At 40.7% G+C, this 26,973-nt stretch overlaps 1 protein-coding gene across 1 annotated transcript in view; it reads right to left on the bottom strand.

Moving 5' to 3' along the window:
• PHLPP1 (PH domain and leucine rich repeat protein phosphatase 1) overlaps positions 1–26,973 on the bottom strand; it is a 159,312-nt gene that overhangs the window by 24,633 nt on the left and 107,706 nt on the right. Inside the window, exons 4-10 of the mRNA XM_068396941.1 lie at positions 25,616–25,782; positions 14,380–14,526; positions 13,599–13,829; positions 9,666–9,868; positions 7,968–8,028; positions 5,967–6,062; positions 2,105–2,260 (exon numbers count right to left, since the gene is read on the bottom strand). Of these exons, the coding sequence (XP_068253042.1) occupies positions 2,105–2,260; positions 5,967–6,062; positions 7,968–8,028; positions 9,666–9,868; positions 13,599–13,829; positions 14,380–14,526; positions 25,616–25,782 (1,061 nt within the window). The remainder of the gene's footprint in view (positions 1–2,104; positions 2,261–5,966; positions 6,063–7,967; positions 8,029–9,665; positions 9,869–13,598; positions 13,830–14,379; positions 14,527–25,615; positions 25,783–26,973) is intronic.

A 26,973-nucleotide genomic window follows, 5' to 3' on the forward strand; every position in this document is an offset into this window, starting at 1 on the left:
AACGGTATATGACTTTGTTAATACCCGTAGAAGACTGAAAACATGTGCCCTGTACTGCCTGAAAGCTGCAGAACATCAAAGCTGCAGAGGGGAAAAATCCCCAAGTCTCAATCAGCCATTTAATATTGTTATTCAATATATTTTTCAATTCTACCTCTTTTCTGCACACATTTAGCAACTTCTGGAAATCTACCCCCAATTCTGGTTTTAGCCGGTACTTGTTCATTTTGGCATCACAAAAAATAAAGAAAAGCTGTCTACAGTTTTGTAGCTCAGTTTAAAAAGAATAGTTGCAATACAAAAAATTTTTTCCAGGTGTTCGCTCATTGCCAAAATTGCACTAACTATCCTAGACTTAAAACCTGTTTTTAACACAAATTTTACAAAATTATTTCTCTCTTTGCTTTCAAAGATGCCAGTAGCTTTCTGAAACTTAAAGGTTTCTTTCCTTTCCAAGTTAACAGATAGGAATGTCAACTTGGGACCTGTAAATAGGACTTTTCCAGTGGCCTAATTTTGCAACTTCCTGTTGAAAAGCTTTTTACAAGGTTTCATTTCTGAAGTTCATACAATCTCTAATGTACAATAGCTTGAAAAGTCATCCACAAGACAATCACAGCTGCTGATGTGAAACATCCTTGTCACATGAACAGGCTATGAATTTCACCACATTTTAAACAGAAATGTGCCAGATAATCACAATTTTTACAGTAGCAGCATTGCTAAGTTTCAATGCTTTGCACACTTTTATGTAAAGTCTCAACTGAAACAAAGTTAACATCAGAATAACTTTGCTGATAATCAATTTGTTTTAAAGGTGGTACCCTACACAGGCTTGAATGTGGACAGGTATGCAACAGTGTTGTTCAAAAAAACCAATAAAATCAAAGTACAAAAATTATTTTAAAGGTTCTTTAAAGCAAATCAAGGCTGAAATGAATCACACACCAGTTCCCAGAACCAAAAACCTGTCCTAGTAAAGTTTACCTTTTGACAGACAATTTTTAACCTAAACGACAAATTCTTCAGAACATTACTGTTCAAGAGTAAGTAAAGTTAAGAGTTTATTTAGAAATCATCTCCTAATTCTAATCTCCTAATCATCAAACCTAATTCTCCAACTTCCAGCGCTGTGAATCCCAGGAAATTTAACCAGAGGTTCATGACAGAATGAACGACAGTACACAACCAGGAGTTTCGCAATACTCTTAATTGGGTGAGGAGCTGTGACAGCGAGATCACCGCTCCTCTTGCTTCTCCACCGCTCAAGAAACTCAGGAGCTATGCGTTCCTTTTGTCACAGTTAGGATCAGAAATAAAACCCCACAGCACACAATCTCACTCTGTTAAATTATGCATGGGTTGAACACTCAGAAATCCCATGACTATTTGTGGAAGTACAGAAGCGCAAGGAACGCTGACACCAAGCGGGGCAAGACCACCCACCATCCCCAGACTATGCTACCAACCTCCCATATTTCAATCATAGCCACTTTGCATGATATATTCATACCCAGGAAAAAAGATTACAAAGACTCTGAGACTAAAGAAATGGCAGCATAAAAATAAGAATCCAGAAAGCAGATCAAGTGGTGACACCAGCTAAATTAGTCACAAACATTTGAAAGGCATAAAAATTCACAAAGCAAGGACAGGGGAATAACTGAGTTATTCTGACAGCCTTATGCACAGATTTTGTTTTGTTTGACAGGTATAAATAAGCTCTAGCCTCTGACTGAAGGGGAAAAGAAAGCTTTCACACTCCATCAAACAAGCCTAAGAAATATGTATTTAAAGAAACTGCCAGTAACCCATCTCAGTGTACGTAGTAGAAAATAGCATGTGCTTCATTTTACAGCTAGATTTCAAGAAGTAGGTGTTCAGCAGGAGCTTGGTGGGGAAAAAGAAGCAACCATATAAGGCAACAAAGCCAGAACAAAAAGAATGTGTTTTGGTGAATTGGATAGACATCTGTTCTTACCACACAAGGTTTGGTAACTTTCGAATTAGGGGAACCTCAGATTACCCTTTCAACTAGGAAGTAAGTAATACACAAAGCAAGGTTCCTCACATGCAAGTCGAGACCAAATTTCTTTATACTTACCTGTCTGCTTTCAAAAGCAGGTTAGATGGCAGTTCAAGGAGCTGGTTGTGTTGCACGTCCAGGACCTCCACTTGCATTCGCTCAAGCCGATCTGGTAGCCGTCCTAACATGTTATGTCCTGCCAGCACCTTACGCAAGCTACTATTGTAGAACAACCTTAGACAAATAAAAAACACCAAAAATGAGAAAAATCTAAACCGAGGAGTTTCTCTGACAGTTTAGGTGCGATATCACAGTTCATTACAAGAAAGTGATTCAGCTAACTGATTAGCAGACATGGTATTAATTACGCACAGATCCAAGAATGTCTTCCCACTCTCCACCAACTTCTTAAAAAGGTTGTTCAGAGACAGGGAAGGAGGTTTAAGGATGATTCAGGAGTGAAAGTAGTGAGAAAGGGTTATCTTATTGCACTGTATAAAACATGAATACAGAAGCATGACAGCAGACGAGACAATTGCTAACAATGGCTGCAGAAAACTGCACTTGTGGGATCTCCCTAGCTAATGGAAGAAGTTCAGAAGTGTGGGTGAAATCACCTGTCACCCCACAAGCTTCATAGTGTTCTATTCATCATGTGCTGACTCATAATCCAATGCAATTCCTCCCCCCCCTCCTTTTCCTTTTCTGTTAATACCAGACTAACATAAAGCCTCCTTTCCAGTTCTACTGCGAATGAAATTTATCTAATCGGCTTTACTTTCTTGAGCTTTTACAAGCGACAGATGACCTGGAGTCCCATCCCCCTGCTCCATTTTTTGGGGGGCTGGGGGAGAAGGGGAGGATAATGTAAAGAGACAAGAACAAACAGCTGTTCTGATCAAATAGTAAAGCCAAAATCTGCAGTATAAACAATGTAATGAGGAGTTTAAAAAGTGCACCTAAAGACCTCAAAAATGGATCAACTCTCAATTTTGAATGGGAACCACTTTCAGCAAATTAAGAAAAAAAAAAAAGATTATTCTTCATCCGCCACCTGCTTTACATTCCCGTTACCATACGGTTTAATCTGGCTAGCCCGTGCATCATGCTGACCTGTTTCAATCAAAGACTCTCAAATTACTCAGCATTAAAGCAAAAATCTTCTCCCCTCTGTTACAATGACCCAAATACACATAAAGAGCCTCCCCCTGCCTTTCCTACAATACATCAGGTCATCGGATTATTGTGCCAAAATAATCAATGAAGTATGCTGAGTATTTTCCCCTTGACAGATACAGTCATACTTCATATCTGCGCCAGTGTTAACAGTTATCTCAGTTGGCTGGATTGTCTGCGTTATGACCATGGATACAAGTCAACAGCCAGCTGTATCATTCCAGAAGGCTCAACACAGGGTGAAAAGACTTACCACACAGTGATAAGCATATCTGTTATGTTTTTGTCATTTAACCATTTCTGTTTCACTCCACTACTACTTGAAAACCTCTCTCAGTTATGGATTTGCTTTTCTACTCTATTTCCTTTCCTAATCAAGACTGGTCAGCATCATTAACACCAAACGTTACAAGAAAAAGCAGAACTGGGTGACACCACCTCCAAAAAAAATTATCACTTTTCGGGTTTTTTTTGAATGGGTGGGGAAGTGCCATTTCTAAATAAAAGAAGTTCAAATCATGGTGAAAATTGAAAATATATTTTATAAATAATTCAGAAGAACTGAGTAAGTCTGAGGGGTTTTTTTGCTTGTTTGTTTTTTTCCCTGGTTTTCCAAGTTAGACAAGCACCAAATGAACTGCGCTCCCTGAAGAGAATTCGAACCACCAGCATTTAACTAAGTGAGCTCCTGGTGAGCCTGGGCCACCTAGTTCTCCTGCTGGGTGGGGAACCAGGACACCGGGACTGCTCTTAGATATGGGCAGCTTTCCCACTTGCCCAACTCCCACTGAAAGTTTTGATGGGATCAAAAAGTTCCAAGGACAAGCACGCCGCTCAGCATCAGCATCTTCTGAGAAAACATGGTGAAAGCATTCAACCAATTCCTTTAGTAAGCACCACAGAGACATCTGCTCACTAGTGGCAGCAAAGTCACTTTGGCAACTCTTAATTGAAGCATTTCCATTTTCTTTGGGGAATCTTTAGCAACATCAGTTTTATGACAAGAAATTTGTCCTGCATAGCTAAGACTAAATACCCTTTTTGTTATTTTTTCAGTACTTTTTAAGCAGAAATGGCCGCATTACGGCCCAGTATATATTGTTCCCATTTTCTTCAATTGAGACAAACATTAGTACACACTCCTCTATCTCAACTGCTTCAACTCTTTGTCTTCAAAGATTATTTTTCTGTTTCAAGAGGCAAACGCGCACAGCATCAACCGCAGTTTGTTTAGATCAGGTGCAACCTTCAGCCTTCCAGGAAACTGCTGGTCAGTCAAGGCTTGAACATTTGTGGTTAGAGTTGCAAGCATCCTCCCTAAGAGAGACCTGCTCACTCACCTCACAGGTTTTCAGAGTGCTATTCTACGTAGAAGGAAAAGCACACAGCAGTGCACATGAACACACTGGGCGCTACTATTTACCTGATACTTAACAGTAGGTCTATACCCCTGAGCCATTTGCATTTGAATCCAGACCCAAATTTCCCTGAAGTTTAACAGATGTTCAAAGCCTGTGTTTTGAACTGAGCCTTAAAACTGAGCTGACTTATTAGGAACTAAGCTATCTAGACACATACTACAAAGAAAAGCTTTCAAAGATAAGCTGTTTCCTGGGGTTAATGATAAGATGGCAGGAGAGACAAGTGGGATGTTGGCTGTACCTAGTTTCAGCTAATCATTAATCTCTCAAAGATATCCGGTATGCCTTGATAGTCCTTGCTGTTATGAAGTGCAAATGAAAGGCAAATGAACTTTTGCCCCCCCACCCCCACCTTCTGAGTAGGCACAGTTTCACTTTGTGTGAAAAAACAGAGGGATTAACAGTCTGCACGTTAGCCCGTTAGTTTGCTCAGTAGATCTCCTCACATCCTTTTCTGCCCACATTTCTGAAATCTACTCTCTTCCCATTTCTGACACTAAAACTGCCAGTTGACACCATATGGCACATTCATCTGACCCAGGCAAAACTATCCTTTTTGGTTTCTGATGCTCTTCTGTGCTGTACAGCTCTGTAAGGAAAATATTTAATAGCTCATCATACTCTAGCTGTTTACAATCTTCAATGGCTCTGCACATCCCCACGTCATTTCACCCTTTGTGCCTAATATATTCTTCCTCTTTCACAACATCTCTTTTGAAGCGTACAGAGCAGCCAAGAATGACAGATCTCTTCCAGTGAAGTCAGGGACTTAAAAATTCTCATTACCAGCACCTGACCAGTGTACTCACCTGGAACTTGCTTTCCTATCATTTGTATGTATCAGTTTTAAGTTTAGACTCCTGGAAAAGAGATCATCTTTGTAGTGAAGGCGATTGCTCTACTTGCAGGAGTTTGATTACTTGATGAGGCTTTACCTCTCCTCTCAACCCTTTTTCACTCAAACAGGACTGTGAACTAGAGTGTCTAGGCATCACTGAAACTAAGTTACAAGTTCTAGATCTCTAAACTGTCATGCAAAGTTATGGCTGTAAATATTTAATATTCAGTATTAAAAACGAAGGGCTTTCCTGTTTGAACAGCCACATGAACAGCTTCAAAACTTCCACCTGGAGTTCAAAGGCACTGCTTTCTCTGCATGAAAGTAAAAGAAGAAAGGCTGTGTGGAAGCTTGAGTCATGACGACACCCCACAAGGTAAAAATAAAATCAAACAAAAGATAAAACGGGCCTGACAATCACTGGAACAAACTAAACACTGAATCAGCAATTATTTCTGAATTGCTTATCCTGTTCCACATTGTACAACTGGTCTGCAAGACTCACCGGGCAGGCAGCTCACGTATCTGATTGTGGCCAACATCCAACACTTCCAGTTTCCTGCTGTCACATACCCACTCAGGCAGGTTTTCCAGGTGATTTCTATGAGTAAAGAACACAAAGAAGAGTAACTAAATGATAAACGAGATGTAAAGGCTATTAAGAATACAGCTTCAAGACATACAGATATCTGCAGGAAATAAATGTGCTACATAACATGTTTCCTATGAGATTCTATCACCCTTCCTTCTCTAAGGGCACTACCAGTGCAGTAAGGTCCTGAGTGAGGGGGCAAGAAAGCTAACAGCATTATTATCTCTCTACATGTGCAGCTATTAAGAAAATGGAAAAAGCTGCTTCCAAATTTTCAGGGAAGTAGTACTAAGAGTATCAGAGTATCGAGGATGAAGAAGTCTCTCCATGGAGAAGAAAATTTGTGAGATACTCCTCCGAAGATATTCACACACTATACAGCTGAAACACACCTCTTCAATCCCCCATAAATTCCATCCCGAAACCTACTCTACCACTCTTCAGCTATCTCACTGAATAGAGCAAAATTTTTTTTTCTGTATCTTTGAAGTCAAGCTTTTTGCTTTTCTTGCATTTGTCTCCACAGAAACTAACCCTTCTAAAAATTAAGTTCTTAGAGGTAAGTTTTTCCAAATATTGCACTGAAAACATGCAGTTAGGCACAGTGGGGCACCCACATATCCTGCCTTAAAGACAAAAATTAGCAGAACAAAATACAGAGGAGTTTGTCTGCATGTGCATTCACATAACCACTACTTCAGTTAGCGTACACAGATGCAAAACTGGCCATTAAATAATATTCAGGCACTCGCAGACTTGAAGTTCAGGAATAGGACCCTTACGCAGCATGAACGTAAATCAATGTTCATGCTCATTCATGTACTTGTATCCTATAGTTTATTCATGCAATAGCCTTTAACCAAAATACGTGATAGCAACCCAACCCCTCTTATCCTCACATAGCTTCCTTTCCAGTCTCAAAGGATTTCCCAAATTCCAAGCAAGCCAAGAAGCTAAAGACACCCTACTCATTTAGTTACAAAGCCACCACTGAACTGAGGCACAAAAAGGGTTTTGTGATCAAAATCATGCATTCTGCACTGATTTCACTTACAGCTAAATGGAGAACACAGCTTTACAAAGAATGCTTTTCAATAAATCACACTTATTTAGTCACACCTGTGTGTTACATTTAGGTGCACAATGTGAGTAAATCCTCCCTGATGAAACCTTGAAGTCAATGGCCACCCTGCCAGGTTAACCCACTAATTGTTACTATCACCCTCAACAGCTTAAGAGTACTTTAAACAGACTTTTTAATGAACGAGTTTATCACTTCATAATTTAGATAAGTAACTCCTTAAATAAGACAGACATTAAGCACACATATGAAGTGTTTTCCTGATTCTATCCTTAAATTATAAAACAAACTAAAACAAACTCCTTTTCCATTTCCTTCCTTATCCCACCTCCCTCATTAAGCTGAGATTTATGGACGCATTCAAATGGCGACTGCAGACATCCCTGCAGCAGCCAGGGCTGTGGAGAACAATGATGAGCTGAAGGAGCTGCCAAACTGACGAGTAAACTATCAAACTGTCACCTACGCTGGGCTTGTGACATAAACATATCCATAAAGGAACTTCTGTACATGTCTCATATTGGTGCATCGTGTTGTATCTCTAAAAGATAAGAAATCTTTAAATCAGGGTAACTCTTTTCCTTTAACTATAAAGGCACATTTTACTTTTAGCACTAAGAAAAAATTCAAAAAAGAAAATCTATAAAAAGGAAATGGGGAAGAACTGGCCAGTAGAAAAAAACCCATCCTCTTCACTCTGAAAATCAGTCTTCTCATATCTCAAGGTCCAATTCCTGCCCCCACTCTCTCCCAGTAAAATACCAGTGAATGTCATTTTTCCATAAGCCTCATCGATGTATATTTTACAGGCCCAAGAAAAAACGCACTCTTACCTAGAAATATCCATGTAAGTCAGGCAATTAGGAACTGGATACACATCAAGGTGAACAAGTTCTAGGGGGCAAAAATACACAAGAACAAAAGTGGTGATAAAGATTTACCCCTAAATGACTGTTCCGTAAGAGTTACTGTAAGCAGCTAACACCCAGAGATTTCAGAACAAGTCAGTAACCTAAAAAATTTCTGAGGATCTGGACCTTTGTGAACTGAGTTTTGTTTCTTTATGATGTCTGAGTACATTTGCTGTATTCCGTTGTACTTGCCATGACAGACACTGCATAACTGATCAGAGAGGAGAAAACTGGAGGATTTTAAAAGTTTCATAGCAAATTCTCATTTTTCCATTTTTGTCCTAGAGCTGTAACTTCACTTCCACCACCCTTCGCCCAGAACAGTCAGTCACAAACCTGCTCTGCTTTTTTTGCAATGGTCAGTAATGGTACAGGCACGGGAAGGGAGACTCACAACTCTGGAACAGCAAGCTACAGAATACCCCAGAGTCCTCCAGGTCATGGCAAGATCCAGAGTATTTTTCAACACACTATGTGAGCCTTTGCGTCCCTGTGGAGTTCCTAGTCGCAGGCAGCCTTACAGACCTTTCATAGCGGTTCAACTACTGCTAGTAATGTTGTATTTTCATTGCTTCAACAATACTTCATACCCTAAGGTTTTTAGGTAACTAATGCTTAGCATTAAGGTTGAAACAAAACCAGCAGACATTTATTTAAGCCTAAAGTGAAAGTGTTAAAAGTGCCATGGTTCCTTTGGAAGATGAGACTAGAACAAGGTTGCTGAGGGTGCAAAGAGAGGATAGCTAGGAGGAACAGCAAGGCCAAACAGGCAGTTGATGGCAAGATACGGGTTGACTTGGGTTCTCAGCTCACATTGCACAGCACATGCTCAGATTATGTTAACTTTTCTCAGCTACAAAGATCCTGGCATGAATACTTAATGAAGGCACAGGCTTGGATATCATTAAGAGGACAGCCTTTTAAATGCAGTTCAGACTGTTATCAAATTCACAGCTCTCTGAGCTTGCATTTTGTTTATTCCATACCAAACTACTTCAAACAATAAAAATTATGGCGAAAACTAAGTATTTTAAGTGATACCAGCTTCCAGAGACAGATAAAACAAATCCTATCCATGGAACACAGGAGTTATTCAACTGGGAAAGGCTGCACTATTTTTATTATCGAATACAAATGAATTTACTCATTATAGATTTCGTAGCTTTCTGGCCAGAGTAAGCAGCTAGAGGTAGTAGCTAAAATATATATTGTTTTAGTTTGTCTCACAAACGGCCTCTTGTTCAAACTTTCTCAGCTCTGGGGAGAAGCAATAAATTCCTTATTTGCCTTAGTAAAGGAACACATTAATGCAACCCAAAGAACTGACAAATTCAGGTCTCCTCCCTGCTGACACAGAGAGGAATTTCAGCCCTAATTCTAACATTTTCACAGTTGTGAGACCTCCAAATCTGTAGCTCAGTGTTATCTGGAAGTCACTTCTGAAGCTTAGAACTGCCAATAGCATGACACAGCACTTGTGAAACCCTTTTATCCAAGGATCATGTCAAGAGCCTCCCGATTCCTCTCGATTACATCCACTGCACTCTCAACAAGCATCCCACAGAGAACCAGGTACGAAACCAGATGACACCACCACAGCTGCCTTGAAAACGCACTTACCATTTGAGGAAGCGTACAGCGCTTTGAGAAAATATCCACTGATTTTGAGGGTTACCAGTTGATTCCGTTCACAGTGTAACACTTCAACGTTGTTAAAAACTGTTGCATCCAGCTCCCCAAGTTTGTTGTCTCTGAGATCCAGCTGCGTCACATGATGCAGAAAATCTATTTCAGTGGCCTCCAATCTCCTAATTGAATTCAATCTTGCAGACAAAAAAAGGAGATTAAGTGTAGCTACGTGGCAGGCTCCTGCTGACAAACCAATGCTCACTCTACAATCAGTCGCACTGGATTAAACTAGCATGCCTCCAGGTTCTGATCAAGGTTGATTTTAAGTATTTTCCCCTTTGTTATGGTATTTTAAAAGCAGGATGGATCTGCTCTGTTGTTTTATCCATCATGACAAAGGAATGATGACACCAAGCTCCTTTCTAAGCTACTTTGAAAACTATTGATAAAAAGCTCTGCAAGAAGTATTACTGTTATTGCATCTATAAAAATAAAATATGATCTGGCTGTTATTTGTGCCTGATAGTGTGGAAAAGAACAAAACCTCTACAGTTCCTGCTGGCCTATCAGGAGCATCTGCTGGAAAAGCCTGGCAGATATGAGTAACCTGCAGATATTGGAGCCTCTTGCCTTACTGAAAGGCTAAATTGAGATTTATGAATTCCCATATATTTGCCTCTCGTGTCGCCATGTTCCACAGCAAGCAAATTCAGAGACCTGAAAACGGGTTTTGAAAGAAAACAAAGCAAAAACCCAAGACGGGTGGGTCTGTCAGAGAACAGGTTTTATCACATCTTCGCTGCAGTGCATCAACAATGCCAACACTCAGCGACTTCCCCAGAAGTTACAATGGAATGAGATTATCTACAACCCAGCAATGTTTGAGACTGCAGAGCACTCCAAAGAGTTCAGTTTGAAATTCCCAGCTCTGACCAGAACACTAAAATCGGTACGGTAACTTCTACTGGCCCATCAGAGGATAAAAAGAAGGCGGAGTTACTGAATGCCTTCTTTGCCTCTGTCTATACTGTTGGAGGCTGTCCTGAGGAGCCCCGGACCCCTGAGGCCCCAGAAGAAGTCAGGATAGAGGAGGAATCTGTCTTGGTAGATCAGGGCTGGGTCAGGGACCAATTAAGCAATCTGGACGTCCATAAATCCATGGGCCCTGATGGGATGCACCCGCGGGTGCTGAGGGAGCTGGCGGAGGTCATTGCTAGGCCACTCTCCATCATCTTTGCTAAGTCGTGGGCAACGGGAGAGGTGCCTGAGGACTGGAGGAAAGCGAATGTCACTCCAGTCTTCAAAAAGGGCAAGAAGGAGGACCCGGGTAACTATAGACCGGTCAGCCTCACCTCCATCCCCGGAAAGGTGATGGAACAACTTGTCCTTGGTGCTGTCTCTAGACACATCAAGGATAGGGGGATCATTAGGGGCACTCAGCATGGCTTCACCAAGGGGAAGTCATGCTTAACCAACTTGATAGCCTTTTATGAGGACATAACCCGGTGGATAGATAATGGTAAAGCTGTGGATGTGGTCTATCTCGATTTCAGTAAAGCGTTTGACACGGTCTCCCACAGCATCCTCGCAGCTAAACTGGGGAAGTGTGGTCTGGATGATCGGGTAGTGATGTGGATTGTGAACTGGCTGAAGGAAAGAAGCCAGAGAGTGGTGGTCAATGGGACAGAGTCCAGTTGGAGGCCTGTGTCTAGCGGAGTCCCGCAAGGGTCGGTACTGGGACCAGTTCTATTCAATATATTCATTAATGACTTGGATGAGGGAATAGAGTGCACTGTCAGCAAGTTCGCTGATGACACAAAACTGGGAGGAGTGGCTGACACACCGGAAGGCTGCGCAGCCATTCAGAGAGACCTGGACAGGCTGGAGAGTTGGGCGGGGAGAAATTTAATGAAATTTAACAAGGGCAAGTGTAGAGTCCTGCATCTGGGCAAGAACAACCCCATGTATGAGTACAAGTTGGGGACAGACCTGTTGGAGAGCAGCGTAGGGGAAAGGGACCTGGGGGTCCTAGTGGACAGCAGGATGACCATGAGCCAGCAGTGTGCCCTTGTGGCCAAGAAGGCAAATGGCATCCTGGGGTGTATTAGAAGGGGTGTGGTCAGCAGGTCGAGAGAGGTTCTCCTCCCCCTCTACTCTGCCCTGGTGAGGCCGCATCTGGAGTATTGTGTCCAGTTCTGGGCCCCTCAGTTCAAGAAGGACAGGGAACTGCTAGAGAGAGTCCAGCGCAGAGCCACGAAGATGATTAAGGGGGTGGAACATCTCCCTTATGAGGAGAGGCTGAGGGAGCTGGGTCTCTTTAGCTTAGAGAAGAGGAGACTGAGGGGTGACCTCATTAATGTTTATAAATATGTAAAGGGCAAGTGTCATGAGGATGGAGCCAGGCTCTTCTCAGTGACATCCCTTGACAGGACAAGGGGCAATGGGTGCAAGCTGGAACACAGGAGGTTCCACATAAATATGAGGAAAAACTTCTTTACGGTGAAGGTGACTGAACACTGGAACAGGCTGCCCAGAGAGGTTGTGGAGTCTCCTTCTCTGGAGACATTCAAAACCCGCCTGGACGCGTTCCTGTGTGATATGGTCTAGGTAATCCTGCTCCGGCAGGGGGATAGGACTAGATGATCTTTCGAGGTCCCTTCCAATCCCTAACATTCTGTGATTCTGTGATTCTGTGATCAAGCCTCCTTCATGAGGGTAAGGGCAAATACCTACAGTTCCGTTGTTGCTCTTGCTTTCAAAGAGTTGCCCTCTGTTTTAACAGTTGTGTTTTCAGAGTAGCTACATCTTCCAGCTAAAAGAAAATGGGTAACATGTCCCCTCCAACACCACAGCCTTTTTCTGTTTTCAATTTACAAGCAGTGCTTCCTTCTGATTTCACTGAAGCAAAGCATTTCACTGTGCAGCAAGTACAGTTTACAAACATGTTCTACATTTACTATTCCAGGTAGCGTTATGAAGAACCACTGTTCCCTGCTTGGTGCAGAAAGGATGCGGCAGACAATGAGAGGGCTGGAACTGTACCACTGGAACTCATGGCCAGCTCAGCACCCCTACTCTGAGGCCAATGTATTTATTTATTTACTTTTGACATACATACAAACACACAGACCTATTTTAACCCCACCATAAATGCTCCAGAATTCATCCATCTATTTTAGCTGTTCTCTTAACTTATGCTGGAACTTCCTTGATTGCAAAGTCTGACAGCTGCACAGCAGTGTGGTACACTAAGATTTATCTGAATAGCTTAACTAAATGGTTCCAAAATTCATCGTTATTTGGACTCGATGGCCCAGGCTCTGAACTGAGCCTTGCCCAGCTGATGGCAGAAGCTGGCTTCCCCAAAGATCGTAGGAATAAAGAACCACCTCATACCAGAGCCATTTGTAATAAGCATCTGCTTACACCCTCCTGAGGGCATCAATAAAATAATGTTACTCATGGTGAACTAGGCTTTTTAACATACCAAGAAATACTAAAAATATCTGTTTTTTGTCCTTTCACCTTCACTGCCCTTTTCTTCATCTCACGCATCTGTAGCACTTCAGACAGAAGCTTTTTGAGTCAGGGACTACAATTTATATTATATTAACACTGCAGCAACAAGAACTGCAGGAGTCACCAGTGTCCCAGGCTCTGTTTCATTTGATCTCTCGGTGTAAATATTAATTTCCCCCAAACTCATTTTCCTATCTATTGATCCCCCTAAATGCTACCTCTTCCTCAAAGAAGAGTGGTAAGTCACATGGCAAGTGCTAAGAGTTACATAGTACCACCAGGAACATGGTTCAATGGACTAACACAAGAGATTCACACCCAGGGGCTATTCTGACTGCCACGGAGAAGCTGTTTCAGCACCAATAATTTAGACTCGCTTATTTTTCCCCTTTTTCAAATACCTACCTCAGATCCACATGTTTAATATGAGGCATCCTTTTTAACACCTGTAGTTTCAGGGTATCCATGCAGTTTCCTGACATACAGAGCTTATCCATGGCAGTCAGCTTCTCCAGCACTCCTGGAATGTCGGTGAACTCATTGAAGGACAGACTCACGTAGCTGAGCTGATGCATATGCTCCAATTCATCAGGAAGGGACTGAAGAAAGTTGCCATCCAGCAAAAATGTCTGCAAGCTATTAAAAGTGGGGGAGGGGAAGGGAGAGCAAAGAAAGTGAGTGACCTGTTAAATCACATTTCCTTCCTATAAACACAGAAATCTGCTGCAGTTACAGCGACAGAAAATAAAAAGGCAAAAGAAAGAAAAATGTTAAGGAATAACGCTTTAACATCTGCTACAGAAGATATCAACCAAATAACTAAAAGCCTTGGAAACTATGAAATGTAGGCTGTGTTAGACAGTTGTATCTTATCTTCAGACATCTCCAGAACTGCAACTTGTGTGATGGCTGAAGCACATAAGCAAGGACGTTTAAAGATTTTCTTCACCATGAAGGTGACCCTTGTGTCAAATGCTGGGGACTGGAAGAGCTTCAACACATAAAGGGCGCTTCCCCTCCACCCGCAGCTCACAATTGCTTCCATACAGATCCAAGAGCCAGTCTGCTCGGACAAAACCCAGTAAGTTTAAACTGTTTCTCATAGGAAGATTATGTACAGAGTCATGAAGCTGCCTATTGCCTTTATTACCAGGCTGTGTATGTTAAGTTGTAAGAAAGTACTTGCTTGTGCATCTCTCCTACAATGGCTGGAACACTTCTGAGGGCGTTGCAGGACACGTTGAGTTCAGTCAGGGTTGGGATACTGCAGACTGCCAGTGGGAAGTCTCCTAAATTATTATTGGAAAGGTTAAGGCTCTTCAACTTGGTGAATCTACAATGAGATAAGAAAAAATAAAAATAAAAAACCATAAAGGAGACAAATAAGCGGAGCATAAACCACAACAAATTGCCTTGCAATAATTAATACAAGGTAAGTTTGGTTATGTAAATGCAAATCACGTGCATTTTTAGTTTATGTACTTAGAACAACCAGGGAAACTACTAGACACTCAAGTTCAACACCACTTGCAAGAGTTCACTCACGTTAAACTGGCATAGGACCTCCTGAGCAACACGCTAAATATATTTTCCTACGAGTGTAACAAAGAACAAAACCTTTGCCATCCTTATGATATATATTGTTTCTTCTGTGGCATCTCATCCTGTACTAAAGCACTGATATTTTTCTGAACACATTTCTTGCTAGTAAGACCACCCTAGTGACACTGGTTACAAGGTGCAGGAAATTCTCAGCCTATTTGAACACTAAGTTTTTGTGGTGCAGCTCAGCTCCATTCGTGTGAGTAGGTACTGCCTTTCAGCCAAAAATTCACATTAGAATAGGCTGGTTTGAATACAACTGGGAAATGTGCTGAATTAAAGCAGAATTTAGCAAGACTTCTGTAGTGACAAAGGCAAATTCTTACGCTCTCCATTAAGTATGATGTCAAAAGCTCGCAAGATTTCAAAATTTTGTCCTTGAAGTGTCACAGAACTCCTAAAAGCCCCATGGTTTACCACATCAGCCAATGAAGCAACTTACATGTTCTTGCCTATTAAAGATGACCAAGACTGTTTGAACAAAAAACCCAAGAAGGTGACAATCCAATTAGCCAGCCTGCATGTTCAGCAACATTATTATGGTTGCCTAACAACCACTGGGAGGTATGCCTAAGGGCAAGTAAAAGTATGAATGAAACGATCTGTGTAGATTTCCAATAGATGGGAGGAAGTTTCTTTTCTGGCATGGTTTACACCAGGACATTTTATTTGGGCTTTATTTTCCCTTTGTTAAGGCTCAAGTCCTTTATTTGTGCGAGCACGCTTTTATATAACACGGCAATGGAAGCAAAACTGCACCTATGAACACTTCTATTCCACATGAAAGGAATCTCCAACAGCATATGCCAGTGCATCCACAGCCACCACATCAGCCCAGCACGTTCTTACCTCAAACTTTGTCCTCCCCCAACAGAAAATGCATAAAGCACTAAAAGGTTAGAGCTTTAACACCAAAAGACTCTTAAAAATCCTTACCAGCTACTGCAATCAAGTGGCACACATCTTTAGTATCACCTAAATCAAACTCATGTCACTGACTAAAACTCAACATGAAAATCTAAGTACCACCTTCGTATCACATTTCAATGGGGGCTGTAAGCAAAGTGTGGATTTTACCCCCCAAGATAGGCTGTAAACACACTTAACACTTACACAGGCTTGCAGCAAGCAAGGGAATGCTGTACTCTCTATTGGTATTTTAGTGCAAAGATAGCAGAAAAAAAAAATGGAAAAATCATGGCCAGGGTTATCACAGATTTTGAACATCCTGTGCCATGCTGCAGGCAGAAGAAGTTTGGAACAGAGTTAGATGGAGATTAAATGAAATCCTGCAATCAAATTACTGCTGCAGGAAAAAAAAATGCTACTGTGCAGAAACAATGACTAATGTATTTCTAGAGGGAGAACTATAAAATAAAAAGGAGGCTAGGGTTAGCTAGCTGATATTAATGAGGGCTGCTAGCCAGAAATAAAATGCACAAACACTATACCTTCATATTCCTCTACTTTGAAAGGGCTTAAAAATCTTGATCTAGAACTGAAACTCACAATCCTGCATTTATCTTGAAGATAACTGTAGAATTAGGCCACAAATATACTGCCTTGAAATTTGGGGTGATTCTGTGGTGGAACAGCTGTCCCACATCGTCCTCAAAGTCAACCACAAATACAAACAAGAGTGCTCTAAGTAGCGGACTCCAGGGCCTTCAGAAATTATGTTGGGGTTTTTTTCAGTATTTAGGTTAGTGCAAAAACAGTAGTGAAGACAGGAAGATTAAGTCAAAGTAACTAAGCTGCTGGAGCAACATCAAGATGCAACCATTCCAATTTTGAAGTCAACCATGAAAAAAGAATGAACTCATTTAATAATCAACATCGAGGCTACAGCCTTTACCTGTGCCATTCTGGAGTCTCAGAAGAACAGTCTCAGGGCTTCTGCCCACTAAATAAGTGAAAACTACAATCTGCTAGAAGACCTTAATACAATCTTGAGATAAAATTACAGAAGATCAAGCTAATACACAGAGGAAAGAGAACTGGGGCAGGAGGCGTGGGGGGTGGTGGTGAAGGGAAGCTAAGAAATACATTAACTACAACGCAGTGTTCAGCTTCAAGGTTTTCTGCACACATTCTTGTGTGCAATTGTCCTAGGTCAAAGAGGGAAAGAAAAAGAAAAGATCCCCCCCCCAAAACGTATCTGGATTACATCTCTACTACCCTCATCTATTTTTTAATGTGTGTTTATCAAGGGTCTTCTGTGAGTAATCTAATTACTAAGGACACGAACTGAACTGCTTATATAGGTCTATGTAGTATGTAAGGGAGGGTGAGTAGTACATCTAGTATTGGATATACTCATACAGAGGCTGAAAATGCACATGTACGTGTACGTCAAATAATCCACAAAGGAGAGTTCATTGTTAAATCGCATTTAAAGAAAAGCTGAAAGACAGACACCATAAGCTTAGTTAAAGTTAAGAGTTTAATTTAAAGACAACCGTCAGGGAAGAGATCTTCTTCCTCCTTTGTAAACATGTTCATTTACAAAATGCTAAAGTTGCATTTCTCCTCACAGACCCTGTCAGGTACAGACCATTACTTAGCCAAAGCAGCCTCAAAGTTAAGATTAAGTCTACCTCTCATCTTCGGCCACTCACTTCCCACTATCCACATTGCAAATGGGTTGGTGCACTTCCATTATGGAGCACTGCCATGCTGCACATGTAAAATGCTGAATTGTTTATAGTGCTTCTTATATCTATATATATACATATAGGTAGATATACAGTCAGTAGCACCAGTAGCATCAATAGAAATAAAGTAGGAGAGAAGTATTTTACAGGCTCAAGTTTTCTGTTGCTGCTGAGTTTGCACAGTGTCAGGCTTTAAACAGATTTTACACAGCAACATCTCTGCTGTTTTCTCACACCCAAATCTTTACTCCTACCAGAAGCAGGGGCATACATTGATGCTGCTGCCATGGTATTGCTGGAAAGAAGAAAAGGCACAACACTGCTTGTTTGAGGCATGACAGTGTAATAACCTCATATCAAGTCCATACATAGGCTTTCCTTCCTCTTCTCCCTCCTTCCCTGGTCCTAGACTTTGTTATCTGTTAAAAAAAGTCAACCTGAAGAACAGCATCCCAACACGCTATGTTCAGTTAGCTTACTAAGCTTTCTATTGTAATGACCAATATATAAACACTCCCTTCTCTGACCAAAAATAGTCCTGCTTTAAGCTAGAGCAAAATATTGACATGTCAACCCTTGGGTTTAAACATGCAATATGACTGAACACTAATTGCCATAATTGAGCCAAAAAATGCCCACTTACTTAATCCCGCAGCTGCCACTTCAGGAGAGGTTTTAGTTTGACATACGCAAAATGAGGAGAGGCTAACAAGAGAAGTTTGTATCATGGCAAAGCAACGAACTGACACGCTAGTTTCAAATTCAGATCTACCCGATGTGCACAGCAGAGAAGTTTCCATTACACAATACAGCATTTGTGTTCCAGTAAGACTGGGGGCAGGGGGGGGAATAGTATATTCAAATTGGCCATACATTGTAACTGAAATGCAGCCATAACAGACTCGTCTGACAAAACCAGTCTTGCCCTACTCTTACCAAAAGCAATTAAAAAGCAGTATTTTACTACACCCAAAACAGAAGACATGGCTTAATAAGGCACTCAGTTTAAGGAAAACAATCACTCCCCCAGTACTCTCTTCAGCATTTGAGCTGTCTCATGACTACGCTGTGGTTGCAGTTGAACACCGTTTCAAGCAGCAGCACAACTGTCCCTCAGCTTCAGTACCATTTCCAAGCAGATCGATGGCACTTGCCTAGCAGCACCGTGGCAAGCGTTGGAAACGAACTACAACTTGCCACCTTCATGAATGCCTGCTACTTTGGCCACTAACTTAATCATGAAGAGAATTTCCATGTAAACCTGACACAGTAATTTCCTCCTTGGAAATAAAAGGCCAAATATACTGCCTTTTTGCAGTTGCGTCAGATTCCCCATCCACAGACTTACTGCCTAAGGGAGCAGCTAGCCTAGCGCCAGAAACACTTCCCAGAAAGGTGTCATCGTAAAAGTCTTGAATTAGTTACGACAATTAAAATGAACTATTCCAGCCCTCTTGCCCTGCTAAATTTGTCACCTGAATAGAGGTAAACTGTTTCTGCAGCAGCTAGGGAGATTCACTCGGATGCTGCAGGTGGAGGCTTTGCCTAACTGAGGTCAATAGCAGCCCTCCCCAGCTTGGACACAGAAGAGTTTTCAACAGATAACAATATACAGAAGAGGAAGGAGGAGCTCTGCTGGTGTTTCCCACTCCGTTTTTCTGGACAAGACTCCTGTTCATCCAGAAACCAACTAGTTCACGTCACACCCCACAAAAACAGATGGAATGAACTTCATCTCAGGAAAGAGGGTCACTTAGTTTGAGGGAAAAGATTCACTCTGGTCAAGTCAGAAGAAACTTGAACAAATTCACCCATTAATTATCAATTTCTCCATTAGCTGAATGAATAAATGAAAACATAGTTTTATCTGAATTTATATTCCTTCCTCCTTTCTTAAGCCCCACAGGGGAAAAAGAAAAAAGCAGACGGATAGCTACAATTCTGGTATCTTCACCACCCTTTATGCCAACACACCAGGAACAGTCATCCTGATATTTCTCCCCTCCACTCACATTTAAAACTATAAAAGGCACAGAGATTCTGGCATACAGACTTGAGTCTACATGCCAAAATTAATTGGTAGATTGTATTAAAAAAAACCAAAAACCACCAAACCAAAAACACAGAAGAAAACAGACTGCACTGCCCAAAAAGGAATAACCTTAAATCTAGGCAGTTATTTTTCAAAATATACAAATAATCATAGATGTCAAAAGTCAGATTCAGACTACCTCCAAACTAAAGACAACAAGAAAGCTTTTATTCTATTACATAGTTGGTAAGAAGACCATAAAGACAAGAAAAACAAAATGTATGTTTTGTCAGTGGAAATAATCTAAACCTACATTACTGTGCTTTTCAGTTCTCAATTTCTGCACATACCTAGTGCACACTGCTTCATTAGGGGGGAAAGACCATCCTCAGAGGAAGAACAAAATTCCTAGAAAAAAGTGATAATACATTCTCCTTCTCTATACTGGCAATTTATATTTGAAATACAAAAGCATTAGTTAGGGGTGGGCTTCCAAACTGCAACATGTTTAAATACATGAAAAGAAAGCCCTTACTTTGGAAGCTGTATCAGAAAGCAATAGACAAGCAAATCAGAGTAGGCTGATACACAATAACTGGATTCCATAAATATGTTCACTACTTTTTGAAGCATTATTTGGAAGAGATATTTCTGTACTTAGCCTAATAGTTCCACTAAACTGAACCCAATTAATAACCGCAATTTCTACTTTTAGACTACACTATTTTTAAAAATGCTGTTTTATGGCATATTTCTTAGTGCCATCTATTTTTCTTCTACCACTATTAAGGAGGTCATTGTTCCAATTTAAACAATCCAAAAAAATCCAATGTGTTTCAGGCATTAAACCAATTTTGCAATCTTCCCCACTTAGTCACCTATAGCAACTTGATTTTGCAATTTATTCTTCTTTAACCAAACGTCACTGATTTTTGCCAAGTATTCACATGAGGGTACTTTCTTGAGTTCAGAAAGGTACATAGGAGCTATGCAGAACACAACTGGTCACGAAGATTAGGAAAGGTGAACAAAACTGAACTCTTCCTTCAATGTCTTTACAAGCTGAATAAAACAAAAGCAGCGAAGTTACGTACACAACATCTTTCAAGTGTCTTCTTTAGTATTATAAATAGCAAAAAAATATTCCAAGGCTACAGAGCTGAGAAAATAAATGTAGCACCAGAATATAGCAAACACTGGATGGAGTTTGTTACTAGTAGACCTCTGGTTGTCAATATCATGTCAACTTCTCCTCTTGCCCTACAGCTTAGATGGCTATGCTTCAGTCTTCGGTTTCAAGTGAAAGAGGAAAAACAAGTACAAAAGTAAGGTTCCCTGGCTCTGAGACCATCAGAGTGTAAGAGAAAGCTCCCAGCGTCTTCCCACACTGTGGAGCATGCAATGGCACTCCATTCCTTGCAGTAGCACACTCCCCACAGTAGCTGGATTCATTTAAATAACTTTAATAAATGTGCGCATTTAAAAGCAAATTCTTTTCCAGAAGAGCATCCTAAAAAAAACTCCAAAAAAACACCCCCAAAAAAACAAAACAAACAAAAAAAAAAAGGAGAAAGCTCAAATCTTTTCCAGTGCATCTACTGGCAATGCCCTGTGGGGCCTGGCAAGGGGGAAGATGTATATTTGGCATGTCATTAATCCATCCGACTTTCTTCACTAACCTCAGTTTCATGCACTAAAAGCAATAATCACAAGGAGCCCTTCAATGAACTTTGAGACCAACCAAGAGACAGGCTGGAGACTTTCTTCCCTGCTCCTCAATCTCTAGGGACAAGCTAGGATCAAACTACATCTCATCCCGACTTCTAGCAAGCTTGTCTGCTGGGTTCACACCAGCTGGGTCACTAATACTGTTCCCCTCTTGCTGTCTGGGAACCCAAGTGTTCTCTGAGCAGCAACTGCATTTCAAATTACCTGCTTACTGCATGATGGGTTTGTAAGGAAGGTTTAGCTTGAGGACCCCCCAAATTCAGGGTTTTCAGATAAAAATAGCTATCCTACAGTTGGAAGCAGCAAGGGATTTCAGAAACACTTGCATCAATATCTCAGAGTCCTTTAGCCTTCTCATACCCTATAGATGCAACTTCAAGTTACTGCTACTAGCCCAGAAGAGTTTCCACTGACATGCCAGAGAAGACAGTTAATTTCTAAAGAGGCTCTGGGAGAGAAAAGATACCAACTGATCTTAAGATAAAAATCCATATAATCACTGTTAGTAATTAACAACCACAATCAGAATAACAACTTGTTCTTCAGATAAAATTGGCAAGCATCATTTTGTTTATCATTAAAACAAACTTTGTGGCTTATTACATCCCCCTTTCTTTCCTGCTCCTTTTTCTTTTTTTTAAATCTGCAACAGGCTTATATTAAAAATCCATGTACTGACAACTTACTTTTCAATATTAACACGCAAACAGTATTCTTGATGCCAACAGTTTTTTCCAACAGCACTGACTGAAAAAATTACATATAAATATAAAGCACGCTTAGCCCAGTGAAGCAGAGCAACAGTAAATAAATACTATGGTTTATTCACTTTCTTCAAATCTAGAGCAACAGTACTCTGCAAAACTAGTAAGCCTGAACTCTTGTTTGCATTTCAGAACAAGAGCTGTGAAGTTACATTGTAGATAAGGGGAAAGTGAGGTTTGGGAACACAGTGTGCTTATAAATCTCAACTTAATGGTAAAAAAAAACAAACCCACCAACCCATATTAAAAGAGCATAAGCAATAGAATTTGTGACAACTTAAGACAACAGAATGTCTTCAGTCATTCCATTTGCAGTATATACAGGAGCTAAAACACCAAGGGCATTAAGGCAAACTGACTCAATGGGGATATTTTCACAAGACGTGTCAGCCACTTCTAATACTGCAACAGCTGGGCAATCTTTCAACTGGGGAATCTCCTCTCTCCCCCACAAAAAAAAACACCCTTTCCTATAATTTTAAAAAAGCTACTGTGAGGGAGAACAAATACCAACATTTGCTGTGGTTTTTTTTAACACAGATGAATTTTCAGACTGCCTACTTTTATACGTAGTATGAAATATGTATTCCCTGGAAGCATGAAAAAAACACAGGCAGCTGTATATACCTTTCAACATTCAGACAGTTCAGTTACAGAAGTTCACAGCTGCAGAGTATCTACAGCAACAGAACTTAAAGTCTGAGTGGACAGTAAAGCAAGTGAAAGTGTAGCTACCAGGGGAAAAAGGTGCATCTACATGTCCGTAAATCCTCACATGCTACCAGCAATTTAGTTCCTGAGACGGAGATTTTTCATTTATACCATGTACTGAGCAGGACTAAACATTTTATTCAGAAATGTAATAAATTACATTATTTTAACAACTGAAAGAAGTAACTGCATAAGCAAAAGTAGGAATTCTTGTTTTTTCCCCAATCCATTCCTGACTGTACCTGCCAAGTCAGTACATATGTCAGCATCTCATTACTATGACCCAGCTGCTTCTAAGTCTGCTCAGTGGGTAGCCGAAAAGTTGGTATTTTCTTCTGTCTTTGATATACCTCTTGTTTTGAAATCCAGCATTCACAATCATTTGTTAAATTACCACCTGAAGTGATTAATTAAGAGGAACAGCTAATACCAAGAGCTGCTTTTAGCAAGACAAATTTTCCTAGACTGCCTTGCTAACCAGATTTTAATCAAAAATTGTACCAGGAAGGGTAGGTATATAAATGCCAATGCATTTTGTTCACAACATCCAAGCACATGGTTATTTTGGAGCCTTAAATACTTCTGGGCTTGACTCACTGGTGCTGTGCCCTGTGTGCGGCTGCAATTTAGCAATTGAGAATTTGGTATAAAAGCCAACAGTACCAAATCAGAACAGCAGAGATTTTGTACTTGCTTTGCAGCGGTTTGAAAGAACATGGGCGAACAAAAAACGACTTTTGGTTTATCCAGTCAAATTTTACCTCGTGTAACCCGTAAAAGATCTGAAAATGGTTTTATGAAATTGAATTTAAAAGAAAAAAAAAGTCAGACAAATAACAACTTGTGTTCCCAGGAATGACTGAGGTTCCCTTACTTTGCACATGCTTTCATACTGCGATTCACTAATAATTTCAAAAAGATACAGTGTTCCCTTCTTGCTAGATATTTGTGTATTTACTCACTACAGAAAAGCAGACTTACAGTAGCAGTCAAGCTGGCTCAAAGCTTTCTGGCAGCACAAGTAAAACTCAAGTTTTCCCACTCTAAGGAGGAGAAGCCAGCACTGTGTTTCTTAGGGCAGGAAGCAGCATGGCTTGGGAGAGCACTCCAGGGCCAGGCTCGTGCTTTTGCTACTGCTGGGAGGCAAAAGAGAACGGATGGGGCACTGCCCTTCCTAACCCTCAGTAGGAACTACCACTTCACACAGCCCCTTCCACTGGTACAGCAATGGGAACAGCCGCAGCAGCTTCCAGCTACTCACTGCCTGGGTGATGCCACTTGTGCTAGATGAAGAAAAGGCTAGAGGACATCAGCAGTGGCAAGGGCAAGGTCAGCGCTAAGGGGCAGCAGTTCATGAGGCACTGGCTCTGACCCACTGAAACAGTGCCGTGTAACCTTCCTAATAATTAATTTTTTTTGCTCCAGAAGTTCACAGACCTTCCTCCCATGTCTTCTTGAGAAGCTCAAAGCAACAGAGGCAGAGCAGATTATTATTCACTGACAGAATAGGACCAGCTCACAGAAGAACTTCATCAGTTTTGCACCACCTCAGGTATATGCCACTTCTCCAGATTTTCCTGACGCAGAATCTCAGAAAACAGGAGTTTTATTTGGTCACCTGAACTCTTTCACTCTTGGACATTCAGGCTCACATTAGTGAGAAAAATTTTAATAGTTTACTAACTTTCAGCAAGACTCCTCAGCTGTTCCTACAATTACAGTACCAAGGGAACATTAAACAAACAATGAATATTGCCCATCACATTATTTATAAATGCTTTCTAACACCAAACAGAATTAGCTGTATGTACAGGGACAAAATATAACCAAGTCTCTCCTGTACACTTTCTGATATGTAAAATGGAAAAATTATAAAAATTCATTAAAATAAGGACATTCATTATTTGTCCATGTTCACCACCTAACTTATGCTAAAATTCCACTTGCTATCTGGAGACCTATACCGACATTCACAGAACATTTAATCCAGTGTTCCTCTCCAGACTGTGTTCATAAGCTCTTGGAATCACTGCCTGCTTTGTCTGTGAAGCAGACCTGCTGGGTTCATTCATCTTCCGTTATGCCAAATTCTTTGTTTTTCCAGAACAAAATTGGAATTATATAAAAATACAACAGCCCGCATAATCCATCTTGCATTTTTTGGTTGTTTTTCAAAGAGGAAGAGATTTAGAAATGTGGTTTAAAACATTTTGTTTGAACAGGACCATCCACAAATATAATCCTGAGGTACTCTGCAATTCAGTTACCGCTGAAATTAAAATCACAGTTTTATATTCAGTATGGAAACATTCATCTTTCTGAATACAGAAAGCCTGCTGATTCCACAGGACACATACATTAAATCATTCAGATCACTGATTGTGCTGCTGTCTACCCATTTGTTACATTCTTGGATGAGCTGCAGTGGAAAGAACAACTGGAAGGTCACAGTTACTAGGAAAGAAGAATTAGGGTTGAGCTGAGGAGAAAGAGGACAGGAATCAGGCTGAATTTATTAAATCAGGGCTTTCTTTGCTTGGGGGGTAACAAAAACCTTCTAAGTAATACAGTCACACACAGTACTGTCCCTACCTAGAATGCATCCCTTTGATGGGCAGCTCACCAACTCACACTCACTCACGTGAGTCAAAGATCGAAGAACTATAGTGTGGACTCAGTAGGTAGATAAAAACAACACATTCTGAGAACTGCATTTGGGATTGAAAATAGCCTTCTATTTACAAGAAAACCAAGAAGTTTCTTATGAAAGCTAGTCTGTTTCTAACACACAGAGCTAACCAATTTCTGAAGCATTACAGCCAGGCCAATCCTCCACAAGAGGATGTAGTAATTTTTTAGGAAAGTTCCTGCTGATCAGTGGTCACTTGACTCCAAGGGCAGAGGAAGCCTAGTAGAACCGTATCACTTTACCTTTGTAATTCACTAAGCGCTCTACTTGTGGATGGGCTAGGGTTTAGCCTCAGGAAGTTCTGCTTTAAATTGAGATGAGTGAGGTCTTGGCTATAAAACAGGTTGGCAGGCAGGTTCTCCAGGCTGCAGCATGAAAGATCCACTGAGCTTATGCGTTGTGATGCAACCTGGAAGTCAAGAGATAAACCAATATGTTAATACTGTAACAAAACAAGAACATTTCCTTCACCCCTACTAGCACAAGATAAACTGTTTTTAAGCACAGCAGAAGTCAGTGTCAGCATACATAGCTGATCTAACACAGTTTACATAGTTGATGCAAGTTATGCCAAGATCTCTTGCTTTGCCTCAGCGCTAAATCCAGGTCCATGGATGGCTAACAGTGGGAAAAGCACAAAGGTTTGTCAAATTTAAGTGAAATAGATTCATTTTCATCAATGAATCTATGTGATGCTCTATGACCAGAAAAAAAAAAGATAAGAGATTTGACATAAACTTTAGTTTAGTCCTTTAGTTAGCACGTAACAGCAGCAAAATCATAGTGCAGAAGTCTTCTATATGGCTGCATGACTGGTCAGAATACTGAAGTGAGTGGACGCGAGAGGATAACACTCAACACCCTGTCTCGGTTTCAAGGGTCAAAAGCAGGTATTAAATGGCAGAAGAAAGAGTCATCTCATTTATATCTTGCTGGAGAAAAAATATCACAGCAGCAAAGCACTGAGCACTCATCTCTTCTCAATGAAGTAGGAAACTCTCCAAGAGTGATAAAAATGTGACAAAAGCAAAACTGAGATTTGGGGGTTTAACACTGTTTTCTAGAAAGGGGAAAGTAAAACAAACACAGTCTATAGAGGCTAAAGAAATCATACCACCTAGCACTACATATAGCTAGCATCATTCCACAGAGGACAGACATCCACATAGGCAACAAATTCAAGTAACAGCAACTCTGCCCCTTACCAAACGTCTCGGATACAGCTGGGTGAACTACATCCTGCTGCTTTATGTATTTACTAGTCTTTATTTAAAAAAAAAACAAAACACCAAATAAAACCTCAAACACAACACTGCAATATAGAATTCTTATATTTTCTATCCAATACTACTTGGAGCAGGCATGGCTTAGATCAAAGGAGGAGAAGCAGACAACTTCACCACCATTTTAGACTTCTGGGACTGCATGAACAGTGCTCAAATGGTTACATGTTCTGTCAGCTGTTCACTGCAAGAGAAGCAATCATTTCATTTCATCATTGGCACTTTTACTGGCCTCACATGCTAGGATTCTGGAAGTACAAACACCACGTCTAAGGGACAAAAAGACGAAAAAACCCAACAACTCATAATCAATACCC

Source organism: Nyctibius grandis, chromosome 3 (genome assembly GCF_013368605.1).
Source record: "Nyctibius grandis isolate bNycGra1 chromosome 3, bNycGra1.pri, whole genome shotgun sequence".
Lineage (NCBI taxonomy): Eukaryota > Metazoa > Chordata > Aves > Nyctibiiformes > Nyctibiidae > Nyctibius > Nyctibius grandis.